The sequence below is a fragment of the Periplaneta americana genome, chromosome 17, assembly GCF_040183065.1.
Source record: "Periplaneta americana isolate PAMFEO1 chromosome 17, P.americana_PAMFEO1_priV1, whole genome shotgun sequence".
Taxonomy (NCBI): Eukaryota; Metazoa; Arthropoda; class Insecta; order Blattodea; family Blattidae; genus Periplaneta; species Periplaneta americana.
The window spans coordinates 11,263,119-11,279,923 of record NC_091133.1 but is presented as its reverse complement, the minus strand read 5'-3'; the positions used below and the strand labels follow the sequence as shown (position 1 = coordinate 11,279,923).

General features: G+C 34.4%; 1 protein-coding gene across 3 annotated transcripts in view; it reads right to left on the bottom strand.

Moving 5' to 3' along the window:
* The window catches only part of LOC138693310 (zinc finger protein 723-like), a 59,479-nt gene extending 43,324 nt beyond the window's left edge, over positions 1-16,155 (bottom strand). The window contains exons 1-3 of one of the 3 annotated variants that reach the window (XM_069817189.1): positions 16,035-16,155; positions 14,897-14,994; positions 6,486-6,623 (exon numbers count right to left, since the gene is read on the bottom strand). In XM_069817189.1, coding sequence (XP_069673290.1) covers positions 6,486-6,623; positions 14,897-14,994; positions 16,035-16,080 — 282 coding nt within the window. In that variant the 5' untranslated portion in view covers positions 16,081-16,155. Of the gene's footprint in view, positions 1-6,485; positions 6,624-14,896; positions 14,995-15,073; positions 15,963-16,034 lie in introns of those variants that run through there. The other 2 variants (XM_069817190.1, XM_069817191.1) reach the window with 2 other exon arrangements.
* Between the last annotated feature and the right edge of the window lie 650 nt (positions 16,156-16,805).

Below are 16,805 nucleotides of genomic sequence, written 5' to 3'. Positions count from 1 at the left end.
ATTAAGTTGCATCAATCAGTTTTTCGAGTTTAGCATTACTTTAAGTATTTATTGTCCCCCTGTTGGAAAGATGGAATTACTTTGTTTGAAACTTGATGAAATTTTATTGTACCTTAACTCAATTTATTAAGGTACAATAAAATTCAAAATAATAACTGCAGGCCATTTTAAAATAAATCTGTTGGATGTAAATTATTTCTTAATTTATTAGGACCGTAAAGATATTGTTACAAGCGATAGATTGAATCATTTTTATCTTAATAATTTAATGTAGGATGATTATTTCGGGAATTGTTATGCTCTAAATTGTGAGGATATTTTAATACTTTTTTAAAATATAAATTTGGAATATGTTTCCAGTTAGTAAAGAGTAATTCAGAGAGACAGAGGTCTCAAGCATATTTATTGACACATGCCAGAATTATTAAATATGAAAAAAAAGTATTCTTGCACTAACATACTGTTTATAAAGTAACCAAATCTTAAGAAATACAGTATATGTACTGGTATTCTATATAAAGGCATAGGAGTGAATATAAATCTGTTTTAAAGAATTCCTATTTAATATTCCTGCTATAGGAACATGACAAAATAAATACAACGCAGCATGGAAGCTAATTCAACTCTTATCGAGTATTGTTGATGAGATGTGTTATGAAGGTAGACCGAATCATTCAATATAAATGTATAAATAGGACGAATAATAATAGATTAATTTCAGTGTATGTAGTATCAAAACTGAAAGCGGTAACTAGTCTAAGAATGATGTCTTAACAAGTATAAATAAAATGGACTCTTGACAAGAGACACACATTTGGCTTCAGTAATAACTAGGACTTCAAGGAATTTATGGTAGCTCACCTGTCAGGCAAAACTCTGAATAGTCAGCATTGTCGAACTATAGAAGCACGATTAAAAAGTATTTTTTTCCCCACCCATTACATATGATTGCTTTTTTCAAGTCCCGGTAATAACATTATTAAATTAATTATCCCACATATTTGGGTGGTGCCTTTCTTTGTTTCTGACATAATTTATGAGAGTTTCTCTTTTACACTTCAATAGAGAAATACAACTTTCAGTGGACAATGAACGTGTAACTCTAATGGAACTCTAAGAACCACAGCATTAATGTTTTCTTCTTTTCTTTCATGCCCTTTAGTTTTTGTTGCAGATAATATCATGCTATTGGATAATTATACATGCACCTTTCTAATAAAATTGGCATATATTTCACTGGTCTCAGAAGTAAAATTAAATGTATAATAGCTTCTCGGTGCAAAATATTTACTGAAAATTATTGTAGGATTTGACTAGAAATGTCACTTCTCAGGCAAGGTTATTCGTGGATGACTGTATAATATACAGAAAAAATTAGTGATAAATCTTATATCACCACCTTGCAAAACTAGCTTGACGTTATTGAAAACTGGACTACAACAAATAAAATTAAAATCAATGTGAGCAAAAGTAAATCAATATGTATCCTTCTGTAAAACACAAAATTAAATTCGTCTCATATACCAATTAAATGGATCACCAGTATCACAAGTAAACACTTAGGTACTGTATATATTTTAGTAACAAACTGGTTGAAATAAGTCACTAATATTACGAGGATAGCCTGGAAAACACTACATTTCTTTATGCGTATTCTTAAGAAAGCTAACCGAAAGTCAAAAGAATTAATGTACATAACCCATGTTCGGTCCACTGCTGTGGAGTAATGGTAGGCACATCTGACCGTGAAATGAGTGGGCCCGGGTTCAAATCCTGATTGGGGCAAGTTACCTGGTTGAGGTTTTTCCGAGGTTTTCCCCAATTGTAAGGCGAATGTCATGTAATCTATGGCGAATCCTCAACCTCATCTCGCCAAATATCATTTCACTATCATCAATTCCATCGAGGCTAAATAACCTAGTAGTTGATACAACATCGTTAAATAATCAATTTAAAAAAAGACGTCAGATAAGCAGAGGAAGTTACAAAAGCTTGTAGTGGCGAAGAATTTAAAGCGTACTACAAATGGCAGAAAAAGTGGATAGCTTATATTGATGTATTTGTTACGTGACATTACACAGGAGATATCACCACATATAGTTGTAAACAACCGTGGATATTTTAAATCTGAAAGTGTACGTTAGTGTAATTTTTTTTTATTGGGTTATTTTACGACGCTGTATCAACATCTAAATTATTTAGCGTCTGAATGATATGAAGGTGATAATGCCGGTGAAATGAGTCCGGGGTCCAGCACCGAAAGTTACCCAGCATTTGCTCGTATTGGGTTGAGGGAAAACCCCGGAAAAAACCTCAACCAGGTAACTTGCCCCGACCGGGATTCGAACCCGGGCCACCTGCTTTCGCAGTCAGACGCGCTGACCGTTACTCCACAGGTGTGGACACTTTAGTGTAATCAAGTGTTGCTTTGTATAATAAGAACTGTAGACACAGTGTATACGGTAAATCTCTATATGCATTTGAAAAGATTAGTAATCAACTTGACAGAAATGTTCGTGTGTCACAATATAATTTGTAATATTTTATTTGTTAATGGCACTGTTATTTTTATTAAAGTATGCGATTTAGCAGTTACATGTACTTCACAAATGTCTTAATTGTTTCAAAAACAATTAAATGAATTTATGACATTTGGCACAATAATATGAACATTTTCCATTTTGGTAATAAATTAAGTGGCAAGAAAATATTCATGTGTCACACCATATAATATTTAATATTTTTTACATTATTAATTATTCCTTTTCATTATGATTTTCTGTTTATATTTTGGAATGCTTACGTTAAAAAACAATGATGTGTCTTTCATGAACTCCTAAGTATTTGATTAAGTATCCTGTGAAGATCATAGTTACTTCGAAAATGTTACGTGTGTGACTATGGAATGACCCATCAGTATTGTTAGTATTGTTACAAATTACAAAACCTGAAACTGTTAGAATGGGATCAGGAGTAGTGACAAAAAATTTAATGTTGTAGGCCTACATCAACATGACTATTTTAATCCAGTTTCTAATAGTTTTTAAGGTTTGAAGGCCTTTTGAGGTAAACAGTATTGAACATGTGAGGGAAGGGCTATTTCTTGGTAATGGATTAGGCCTGTATATTTTATAATATTATTAACTATATATTGTTAAAGTACCTAGTAAATATCGTAATATGTATATTATATAATACTGTAAACGAGACAATATCACAGGCTGCAAACTAGATAATTCTTGTTTTTGTATAATTATACGAACATGTCTGAAATAAACAAGACTACCATTGGTTAGGTTAGGATAGGATTACTTATATATTGTAATCAGGCTATATGCACAAATTTTCCAATATACTACGATCATAACTAAATAGGTAATGTTAACATTAATTTTCATAAGTTTTTGTGGTGCAAATTAAAATAATTCAAAGTAAAGTATAACAAAACTGCAACAACATTATAATTATGAACGTCAAATTCTCTTATTTTATTTATTTTTCAGTGTTTAGTCCCTTATTTCCCATTGTTCTTTGGATTTATCATTAGTGAAATATCAATTAACGGATAAATTATGTTATACACTCAGTTGATAATATAAATAATATTCACGACAAATATATAAAACAGAAGAGATAACGAATCATAATTTAGCCCACCGATAACTTTATAACATGGTCTAAAAATTCTAGGTAGATTGGCTTTGCGCGAGACTCTGCATTGTATTCTATTCAATACAAAGGCGTACTTTATCTTATCTCTCCGCTTCGCCCACGTGACAACTATAATTAGAACTCCCTCGCTCCGAACTTGCCTAGGTCATATAGGCCAATAATATTTATCCATGGTCATCAATTGTCGACAGTACATTCCGTTGCTTACGAGAATATCTCGTAAGCAAGAAATAATCGATTTAGACCGACCAGACCGGTTCAGAGTTCGTGTCTCGTGATGGTGTTGGTCATTGTGCCATCTGTTGACGATTATTGAACTACATCAAGCCGGCCTCGACTGCAAACCCTAAAGCCTATATAAAAGAGCTATCTGTTAGTATATATGATCTAGGGCGAAACTCTTTTTACGAACATCGCATTTAAATGGTTTTTTCCCGTGTGCAAGAGTACATGCTTTTTTAAATAATCCGAACTCGAAAAGCACGTCACATTCATTGCACATGAATGGTTTCTCCCCGTATGAACGCGTGCATGCAATATTAGACGACAATAATTCCAGAAATTCTTTTTACAAATGCAGCATTTAAATGCTTTCCCGTCTCTGTGTTTGCAAGCATTTTTATTTGGTTCTGTGGAAGTGGAGAAACACTTTTCGCATGTATCGCATTTGAATGGCACCTCGCTGGTGTGGAGGAGTAAATGGAAATTGAGATCTTCCAACACCGAGAAACAATTTCCACAGTCATAGCACTTGAATGGATTAGGCATCACATCTTCTTCCACCGTCTCCACGTCACATGACTCTTCCTGCAAAGAGGGACGTAAAAGAGATGGCGCACCACTAGAGCTCTCAGACTAAGCTCGAGACCAAAACTGAAAAACGATTCAAATCCACATACAATACTTCATAGAACATTTTAGATCTTGAAGCAGAGGTCATGGTATCCTTTTCTTCCCTTTCAGCATTCCATCATTACTATATGAATCATTATTATTATTATTATTATTATTATTATTATTATTATTCATCTCCACTGACCTACACTTCACAACATTGACTACTTCAATTCTAAACTATTTACTTCCAATCGTGCTTTTTCTAGTCAATTAATGTGACTATTTTGTTTAAATAACTTCATTCTATTTTCGGCCAATGAAGTGTAATGCAGTTTTGAATTTCAACCAATCACAGTCATAAATCGCGATAATTTCTGCAGCTCGATTTATCACTATCAATTTATCACATGACCGTTCTTTTGTTTAGTCAGTGTCGCCAACTGTTTCCACGTAAATCGATGAGAATGAATACACTATACTAAATAAAGTACGAAATCCTACTTCCACATCTACATTTTCTAATTCCATGTTTATTGCATCTAAAGAAAATGACACTCCTTAATAATAACTGTTCATTTAATTAATGTATTAATAAGGTTATTTGTAATTATACTATAAGATGTTACAATTAAATTACGATTTCAGCAGATAATGGGAACGTATTTCTGCTATAACAACAAGAGAAAAGGACAGTACAGTAATAACATTTTTAAACCTGTATTTCGCTTTTCTAAATTGGCATTACTAAATAACATTCAATTTTTTATTGCAGTAATCGTTATTCATCTATTTCGATTTTACAATATCTGAATAGGTTAAGTATTAATAAATATACCATTATTTTGTGAGCGAATTTTAGGGATATATTACTTACATTTTTATGTTATTTACGAAATAGTCCTAATAAATGTCCCTGGAGGTAGGCCTCTTGTGATATTACTATGGAATATTATTGCATGTGGAATGATCTACTGCTATTCAGGTGAGTAAGAATTATTAATTTACTCAATACCAACATTCTACACCACAAATCCCATTGCACTTTAACCATTTTTACGATGCATTTATCAACTACAATAGTTATCTAGCTTCCGAGTGAAACGAAGGTGATAAGGCCAACATAATGAGTCCATTGTGCAGCACCCAAGCTCTTAATGGGTTGAGAAAAATCCGGGAAAAAGCCTCCATCTGTTAACTTGTCCCAATCAGGATTTGAACCTGGGCCCACATTTTAGTAGTCTGGCAGACCACTACTCCACGCAGTGTACGACTTTAAACCCAAATTTCAGCATGGAAGCCCTACATACATTGTATTTGACCTACGGTATGATATGACACGTGAAAATCATGTGTTAACAAATGAAGAAAAGAAGGGAGACAATTCCAGTCCAACCAAAGAGTTGTCGTAGTGATAACGACTATGCGAAATTGGTTTGGCTGTAAGTTCAAACTGAATGGCTACCTCTTGATTTAATTTTATGTTATAAAAGCCTCATAGTTTATTGAAGACAAATTTACAATGTTATTTTGTAATGTTTTCGACTGTCGAAGTTACCAATACAAATGTAAAAAAACAATGTCCTGAAAGAATATTTATGAAGTGGTCATTTTTATACATATAGAAAGACTCCATTAATGGCAAATCATAACAAAAACTGAGGCTACATTGTAAAACTAGATGAAAAAATGTCCCTGGCCACTATATCTTCGTAATTATTCTAAAAACCTGTCTCCTAAGAAGTAAAAGAGTAAGCGCTGAAAGTAATTTTAAATATAAATATCGAAATTTTACCATACATGAAATGTAAGATATACTGAAATAAAAGGTCTAATAATTTTACATAGAAAATACTGATGGCTGTGTAATATGCTGAAATCCCTCTGAGTACAGTGGTACAGCAAACTGTCTGAGTCGAAAAGAATACAAGATTAATATTGGAACAAGAACAGTCAGCCCATCCCATGGGCAGTCTTACCTCATCTTCACACTTCGCCATAACAAAATCAGTTGGTATTGCAGTTTCCTCAACTTTAAACTGAGATGTGGGATCATAGCTGTAGTCCACGCATTCTGTCTTAATTTCAACCGCGTGGAGATGCAATAAATTCCCTTCCTGCAGAAGAGAGACATAATACATTATGTAACATATAACAACTTGCAAGAATGCGATTGTAAGTGCTAAACGTTACACTCTTGTCCTCATAATAGGGAAATGCGAAATACATAATATGAAAATAACCGAAAGTGAAATAAGAAGAAGACATTAACAGTTAGATTAGGTAGACAACAGGAAATATTAACTACTAAAACTGAAGAATATATCGGAATTAAGTATTTGCAGTACAATTGTTAATTAAATGGGACAAAAATCACTATACAAGGGTTATGAAAAACATAACAACTGAAAAAAGAAACAAGCAGTGGTACTCATATTGATTCGGATGTTGTCAATGGTGCTATTTATTGAAAGTAACCTATTTTCGAACTCATAACGTAATATACATTCATTCATATGAGGCCTCACTCTGTTCATCAATAACACTAGTCCACTATTTTTTGTCACAAGGGTGAAAATGGTCATTTTAGATGAATTTTTGAGTGCTGATAATGGATCTAAGCATAAAAAATTCCCATCAAATACCATTTACGAGGAAAATTGGAAAATATAAAAAAAAAAAAAAAAAAAAAGAATTTACCAAAGAACTCGGATATCGAAATATGGACTTTATTTGGTTACCCTGTGTATTCATACATTTCATAGCTTATTGTTGTTCAGAATACGCTAGAAGTGTGATATGGATATTCATTCGAATGTTGTTCATGGTCCTATTTATTCTTCTATTATTACCATATACAGTGGCGTGTGGAGATAAATAATCCTGGTGGTACACAAATATTTATTATGATTATGATTATCATATTATTATTATTATTATTATTATTATTATTATTATTATTATTATTATTATTATTATAGGTACTAACCACGACATAACTACTAATATATGTTATATAGATATAGATTTAAATAATTTTGTTAGTCAAGAAATTGCAGTTAGTCAGTTTCTTATGTGGTCCAGCAATAGCAAAGTAAAGTGTTCAATTTCTATTACAGCATACCGTAAATAATATTGTTTTCGCTATATTGCGTTTTATAACACAGTTCACACGTTCACAAGCATTCGATACGTGTGTCGTCTCCTCAGCCTTAACTGCTAAAAGTCAGCAGCTTTCTTTATTTCTTTGAAATCTCATCATGGCATACAACAAAATGGCTTGAAGGACTTCGTTGTGTATAGTGTTTGATGTGCTCTTAAACACTGTTGCTCTTTCCAAATGTTCCTTAAGAGTGCATCTAATTCATAACTAAAATTGATGAGGCCAGAAAAATACTAGCGTTTATAGATGAGTTTCCGCCATCGTGACCTCTTAAAGGCAACAAAACCGCACGCACATATCTGTTCTTGGTAACTTTATCATTGTGAAGTGCAACAATCCAATTGTGTCTGTATGTTTGTTTGACCCAACACTGCTAATTTAACATTATTGTTGAGTGTGCAGCTGAAGAATCGTGTTTTTATTTCTTTCATTCATGTGCTTCAAATCAATCATACCTACAGAACGATAATCAATATTATTTAGTTACTACTCACAGTTCTAAATTCAAACAGAAAAATAAATACAATTCATAACACTTAGCCTACTTGTTTTTGTCAATGAATGTTCGCCGCCGAACAATAGGCAAGGAAAACAAAATACAGCGTCTTTTATATTGCAGCCACATATTGTATTTTTTGTAAGTCCGAATGTTGAATTTTCTTGTCACTTCTCTATTACTGTCCTTCGTCACTTATAATTTTCATTCCTGTGTACGTCTACCCATCTTCTTTATTTTTATCTTTTCGTGTAAAGGTCTATTCATTGCAATATTTATGACAGAACGGGCCAACAGAGACTGCAGAACACATCTGAAAGTGCTCCTAACCCCTCCTACGCACACTGTACTGGCTCCCTACCATGATCCAAAGCCTGCCAGTGAAACAGTACTACTGCGCATGCTCGAATGGAACAGTGTGCCGCAAGTGTCGAGTGGTAAACCTAAGTCCCAGGCGTCAACAAGACCAGTACACATGCAGCGTTATTTTTACATAGTACCGTATTATAATAAAGAATTATGTCGCTCTCATAGTCTACTGCAGCTCATTGATATACAGTAAATTTAAAAACATGTGTTATTTGAAGAGGTGGTGCACTGCTCCTGTGCTCCATAAGAGAAATCGCCACTGACCATATATATCTTTGGTCGGCAAGAAAAGGCACATGAGTAAAATCATGTAAGTCAAGTATTTTTTGTAATTTTTGAAATTATAAAATTTCTTGTATTTTAAATTGAAAAGGGTCTTACTTTAACCAACATACATGAATTTCATTATAATAATTATATTCAGTTAAGAGTAAATTTTAAAAAAATGTCTCTATTGAAAAATTCATTAAGAGTAAATTTTTAAAAATGTCTCTTCTGAAAAATTCATTTTCCCGCCGACCATATATATATATATATATATATATATATATATATATATATATATATATATATATATATATCAGGTATTTCAGGCCACCTCTATCAGACTTTTTTTCTCGAAAACTATGTGATACTGGTTGTTCATAAAAAAATTTGATAACCGAAACCTATGTAAAGAATCGAAATGGTTATTTCCCGTAACAAACCGGAAGTAGGGGTACATTGGTCAACTTCCAAATTTCTAATGAGAACAAGGGGCATTGAAGGTACCACTGAAAACTACTCTTAAAAAGAAACAACTTTTACTGAAACTTTTTTTTCTAACTCTTATTGTTTACTCACAAAGCAACGAAAATGGTATCTTCTGAGAAATACTGTATGTTGTTTATGAACGTAGATTCTTCATAGTGAGTGTTCAAAATGTACGCCACCCTGTGCTAAACAAAGATCACCTCCTAACATCCGTGACTGCACTTCAGCAGAGATCAGAGACACAAAGGCTTCTCTAATCATTTGTTTCATGTCTTCTCTAGTTGTTGGACGCACCTGGTAGAACATAGTCTTTAATTCTCTCCCACAAGAAGAAGTCATTTGGAGCGAAGTTAGGGGATCGGGGTGGCCAAGCTACTGGTCCTCCTCGTCCAATCCACCATAGGAAAAATAACTGGTTAATAACTCGTTGAGCCCTACGTGAAAAGTGAGCCATACAGCCGTCCTGCTGAAGACACAACATTAACCGAAACTCAAGGGGAACATCATGAAGCAACTAGTGCATAATGTTTCGGAGGAAGTGTGCGTTCTAACATTCAAGTTCTCAAAAAAGTACGGTTCTATGACTCTGTGTCCGAGGACACAACATGTGTTGAGGCTCCACACGTGCTGGTAATCCATTTCAAATAGCCAGTGCCTATTAACTGGAGACCAGTAATAGGGATTGTAGAGATTCACGTGACCATTACTTTTGAAAGTTGCCTCATTAGTTCACAGAATTTTGAGCTCGAAATCACGGTCCGTGTTTAAAAACCAATTGCAGAAATCAACATGAGTCTGGAAGTCATGTCCTCTAAGTTCCTGATAGAGATGACTATGGTATGAATGAAATTTGTTGTCTTTCGGAATTCTAAACACTGTATTATGATGCAATTCAGAGTCAAATGACAAGCCTCCACAGACCGGTGTTAAACTATGGTTGCAAAGCATGGACAATAAGAAGAAAGGATGAAAGCAGGATAACAGCTAATGAGATGCGCATTATGTGATATACAGCAGGATATACAAGACAGGACCATAGACGAAATGAGGAAGAAATAAAAGAACTAGAGCTCAAGCCAGATACAAAATTACCAGGCCACTTGGATGGACCTTCTGCAATGGATGTCATCGCACAGAATCCCAAGAGCTATGCTTCGTTATCTCCCTCAAGGAAAGAGATCACTGGGACGTCCCAGGAAATGCTGGAGGAACAATTCTTCTTTGAGATTGCTATGGGCCACATGGCCTAATACTTGGTGGGATGATAATGATGAAATAGGGATTGTAGACAAAATCCTTCGCAAAACTCAATGAAATGATAATGGCGATGTTACGCAATCTTCAGGCGAAAATTCCACAGGGACCTTCTGCCTCACCTAATGCCTAGGAAGTAATTCTGCAATGGGATGACCTCTTACCTATGCAAATTTCCGACCATCAGAAATACATTCTCAAAGTCAATGCTTGTCTGGGTACAACTTAGGAAAACTTTTTTCCACTGAATCTCCAGTGACAGTGAATATATCTCTCAGTGTACTGTGTCAACAGCTAATGCTGGTCCTCGAGGTGGAAAATTCCAAAATTATTTATCATGAAGACGAAGTTCCATTGCTTTTCTTTTTGATAATGTGAAATATGACCTCACAAGAATGGACACAAAGGTTCTCCAAAATGAACATTAACATTGCATGTTTCATGCCAGTCGAATTACTTCCAGTAGGAAAAAGGAGTGTGTTTACATTCTCTTGGAGTTGTATAAGATCGATATTCATGGATACTTTAAGAGAGAAATAGTATTAGGTCAATGGGGTTTCTAAAAAGACGCGTCAGTTATATCGCTATTTGCTCCCTTTTCTACAAAAATACAAACAATACAAGTTAGGTAGTTAGAGGGTTTAAAAACGGGCGTGTCAGCTACTATGGCTATTTCCCACCTTATCTAAAATCCTTCACAAAACAGAAACACAATACAATAACCAGATTGCTAAAAAGAACCAAAAAGTGTTGTCACGGATAAAACGAGGTTTACAAATGCAGTTTCAACAGGGTGATGCATAAAAATCATATCTTGTACAAAGAATTACATAACTACAGTGAACGATTTTCTTAATATCTGCGAATAACTATAGAGACATTTTATAAATTGTTGCATATACTGGAGCCCAAGTTGCAGAGAATGGAATTAAATTACAGAAAATGCATCACGGTGGAGGAGAGGTTTGTTATTACTTTGAAGTAAGTGAAATATCAGCACTAGTTCTATTATATTCTGTAATTTTTTAATAGACTGATTAAAGGAACATAATTTTCCATAAAGAAAAATAAAACATTAAAACAGTTATAAAAAACCAAAGTTCAAGATCTATTGTCAATAGAAAGAACTGATATTGTCCATTGTTTTGCATCACAACCTCATTAAATCGGTTTTAGGAAAAAAAATATTAAAGTTCAAGAAAGTGTGTCCAATGGAAAAAATGAAAACTTTTCATTGCCCTGCATCACAACCTCACTCAGATTAATAAATGCATTAGATCCTTCATGATGGGAAGACATTGTCACAGAAGAAGTGACTGCAGATGACAAAGCAAAGATGCTGTCCCAACTAGATGGCGGTAGAGGTGTATTATTTCTTATAACTGTTCATAAATAAGTTTCTGCATATCCATTCTTAGACGTAATGTTTCTGTTCACGGAAGAGATTTTATGTCTGGCAATGATCTCTGTAAAAACATCATGTCGTTATCTTTTTCTCAGGCTCTTTCCAAAAGCGAAATTTTCTTCCTTACATTTTCAAGAAACATGTCTCTGAACTCATTGCCATTGCTTCTTTTACGTGATTGTCTCTTTCCTTGAACAGTTTTGCAGAATTTCTCGGAAAACTCTGTTTCACTGCATGTGGATGAGACGTCGACATATTCCTGCTGCTGTTGTTGTGGTTGTTGACTTTCATCGCCCTGATCGTCTTCACTCACTGAAACACTGTCGACATTGTCGTCTACACTGGTCTGAGCTGCAGTTTCACTCCACTGAAGGCTGCAGAGACGTTCACTATTTTCCTAGGTTTTTCATACAAACTCCAGCTGCTTGAAATATGGGCAGGCAGAAGCCTTTTGAGGGGAACTGGAAGAACCTGATTTAGGTTTCTCCAATCTGTTTACTTCTGACCAGCAATAGTCTTTCAGTGTTTTCCACTTCTTTTTAACTAGGATTTCTGAAACAGATAAAACAGATGAGTTCTAGTTACGTCTCCGCAAAGTATTTTAGTGGGGTAACAGACTTACTAAATTACTATTAATATAAAATAGTAATATTGAAATAATTAAGTATATTTGTAAAACATGTAAATATTATAATACATAATATAAATATTTTAAATTACAGTACTTTGAAATAGTAATATCAATATAAAATACTTAATGACCATCTTGAAAAATAATATATTGTTATTTTATTTACTTTTATTTGTATATTTATTTTATTGCTGTGTTTATTTAATTTTAATTTATTTTTACAGATTTCTTGCTACTGGGATGTCATTTCGTTGTCTGACTTTCGAATTTCGGATGGGCAAAACTACCGTCGCTGCACTAGTCAAAGACACTACACAAGCAATATGGGACTTACTAAGGGAAGAATTCCTTCCTTTCCCTGATGAAAGAATGTGGAGAAGTACTGCTAATAACTTGTATCTTAAAACTAATTTCCCGAATTGCATTGGATGCATAGATGAGAAACATATTAGAATAAAATGTCCGAATGACAGCAGATCCAATTATTTTAATTACAAGCATTAATATTCTATCATTTTACAAGTGGTGGCAGACACAGACTGTAAATTTGTAGCTGTTGATGGTGGTTGTAAAGGGCGACAAAGTGATGGAGGTGTTCTCAGAAGTTTGAAATTATTTGAATTGCTGGAAACTAATCGTTTAAATATTCCACCACTATACTCGTCGGTGACAAAGCTTATCCTCTTTTAACTTATATAATGAGACCTTTCCCTCAAAGATCATTGGACAATTCTAAACATTCTTTCAACTACACATGGTCAAGATGTAAACAAAAAATAGAATGTGTGTTTGGAATTTTAACCGCTAAATGGCAAATTCTAAGGAAAGCTGTAGAGATATCACCAAAAACTGCTGTCGCTATTGTAAGACCTGCCTGTGTATTGCATAATTATGTGATTATTAACGATAGAACAGACAGCCACAGTTTGAACCTAGAGTATCAAAATACTAATCAAAGAGTACTGAATACAAAATCATGTAACGCATATTCTACTACAGCTAAGTCAATCAGGCACAAGTTTACTCAGTATTTTAATAGCAAAGAAGGGGAACTACCCTGGCAAAATGATTATGAGTTACCTGCAAATGTATTGCACAACGCAACATATAAACACGTAGCCACAAATAATTTCATTGTTGGTGTCTAATTACTTTACTTTGTTGAATGGTCGGTCTATAATCTCGGTTTAGTTATCAAGTATTTGCCATTTTTTTTCTAAGCCTATAGTTCCACTTTTTTTGGTTTAATTGTTATTGCAATTTCATTTTGTCTGCAATAATAATTTACTGTTTCGTTTAATTCTGTTAAATTAATTAAAATATATTCATTTGACTGTAACTTACCTTCAGTTGTCTTTAGTTCTCTGCAGACTTCTTTCCATGCTTCCAAGGTAACTTTCCTATCTTTAAAATATTTGTGAGATACATCCCACAATACCGCTCTTTTAAAAACCGATGAAATCAGTCCCTCTGTGTCGAAAGACATGAACTTGGAGCAACATGGTTACAAGTGAGCTACAAAAATCAAACTGATCTCACTTTCAGCAGCGTAGGGCAGTAAGCTTGTGAGCAGTAGAACTGCTTCTGCTCTTTGTCTGGCCATGCCCATCTCCAAACATTGATCTGATTCTACTCGCTCAACTGCTCAGGACTGCTAACTGCCTCAAAATGCTTTCCGTGTGGCCTTAAAAGGTGATATTACACGGGAGCTATATCTGCCTTACTATGCTATGCATGTAGCTACTCAATGGTAGGAAAATTCAACTCTTTGATCTGACAATCTTACACAGTATATTAATCAAAATACATATATAAGACACTAAAAATTTACAAGATTAATGAAATGCATTTTCATTTACGGTACCGTATGTTATCGTAAAACGCAGTTTCAATCAAAGCGCATTATCAACTCAGAAAATATTACGCAAGGGGAAATAACAAGCTCATAATTATGTGACATGAAGGCAAACTGGGCAAACAACTTTAGATTATTTGGTCAATTACTTATGTCCCGCCCACTATAGAGACATAGGGCAATTTTACACATATTTAGTATAACTTGTTGCTTCTTTGACAGGTTAGGTTTGGTTAGTTTAGGTTTTTGTTATAGCCTACCTTGCATATACGATTATAGCGCAACATTGGCAGTGATAAAAGTGAAATATTCGTTCTACATACACCGATTATATATATTTTTTTTTGCTATAGACAAAATCTGTTAAATATACAGTATATCATGAGATATGTAAGCTTATATCATATTGCACATTGTGATTAATATCGATGACAAAATTAGAGAATCAGTGAATTTCAATTTACCTCTGATAAGGGCTTCTTCTCATCTGACTCAATGTTGTCACTGCATTCTATAGCCAATGGGTCAACCTCTCGTTCCTCCTTGATCACATCCATCATAACTGAAACAAACCGGTATTAAGCATCTGCAAACTATGGAACTGTCATTTCTGCAAATGCCCTACTATTTAATACATTCACCTTACAAAGTGGCATGAATTGTAAAATTGTTCTTTTAACACATATAGTCACTGATGAACTATTAAGTTATTTACGCCTGACAACTCTGAATTCAGAGAAAATGGATATGACATCGAAACTAGTCAACCAGGTAAAATAGAACATTTAAATATTTATACAGGGAAGTTATTTAAACAACTTAATAGAGTAAGGAGCCGTTTCCCACTAACAGATGGCATGATCACCGGGAATACTGCGTCCGCATTCTCGACGCGCAAGCAATGAGTAACACTGCAGTATCGCTTTAGTTATGTTGTGTTGTGATATTTGTAATCTTAAAAGTTTAAGTTAAGTTTAAAGTGCTCCGTGTAGGCTACTATTGTAATGACTTATGACATTACGTGAACGCACTTATCTATACAATACATACTTAGCCTACGGAAACGAAAATCTTGTGCGGCGACAAAACGCAAATTTCGAGAAAAATTTCCAGTGAGACCTGTTCCAGCTCACAGTACAATAAAAAGACTTTATAAGATATTCATGCGGACAGGATCGGTAAACGATGAAAAACCGAAAAGAGAACACCGTGTTCTGTCGGAAGAGAAATTAGACGAGATTGATGAAAGATTGCAACACATCCCTCAAAAATCTTGCGAGAGTGACTGCAAATCCCATAAAAAGATGTCAAATGCCTGTTGCAGTAAATAGAGGACATTCTGAGCAACGAATGTGAGCTTGGTAAGTACTGTAACTTTTAAGCATTGTAACAATGGGATTACAGGCCTGAAAGTGCCGGAGACGCACTCGTGTTTCTCGCGGTAACCAACACATTGATAGCCGGGCCGGCTCAGGACGAAAACCCGAGCGTCCCTAACTAACCTCACTGTAGAATGTAATGGACATCTACTAGTACAATAAACGAATAATTCAATATAACTGAAATTATAATAACACTGAAAGAAAAACTGACAATATTCACCGATATAGCCTTCTTTTATAACTATTAAAATGACAACGAACCACATTTCACAATAGCCATTTCCTCACTTCTCTGTTGAGAATGTAGAATACAAGATTGCCGTGGAAACACAATTTCTATTACGATTAAGTGAGCCGTGATCACGGAAACTACTCGACAAATACCAAGGAGTTAGACTCTTTCTAACTCGTTGAAGAATACAGTAATATGAAACCAATGTTGCAACCCTCGAATATACTTTAATGTTCGTAGGTTGCAACTTGCAACCGTACGGTTCTATGCCCTTTTCCCTATCCGTAAAGTGTGCGGTTCGAACATTGTAGAGCACGTCTTAAATTAATATGGTCTTGCAAAATTATAAATAATAGAATAAATTGAGGCACCCAGAACCAAATGTCAAGTCAAGTTTTTTTTCTTTTTTTAAGAAATCCGAATAAGGGCATGCAGGGCCGTTTTTAGTAGGTGTGAAGTGCGTGCACGCAGGCGGCGAATTTCCTATAGAATTTTAAAATAATTTAGTGTCTCCGGCACTTTTAGGCCTGCAATCCTATTGTTACAATGCTAGAAAAGTACTTACCAAGGTCACATTCGTTGCTCAAAATGTCCTCTATTTACTGCAACACATTTGAATTTTACAAAGAAAACTTGTTAACTAATGTCCCCTAATTTGATACTAATTATGTCTTATTCCAATGTTGACGGAGCAATAATTGAATGTTTAAATCGGCATTTAGCGGATTTGATTCACAATCAAATTTACTTTAAAAACAG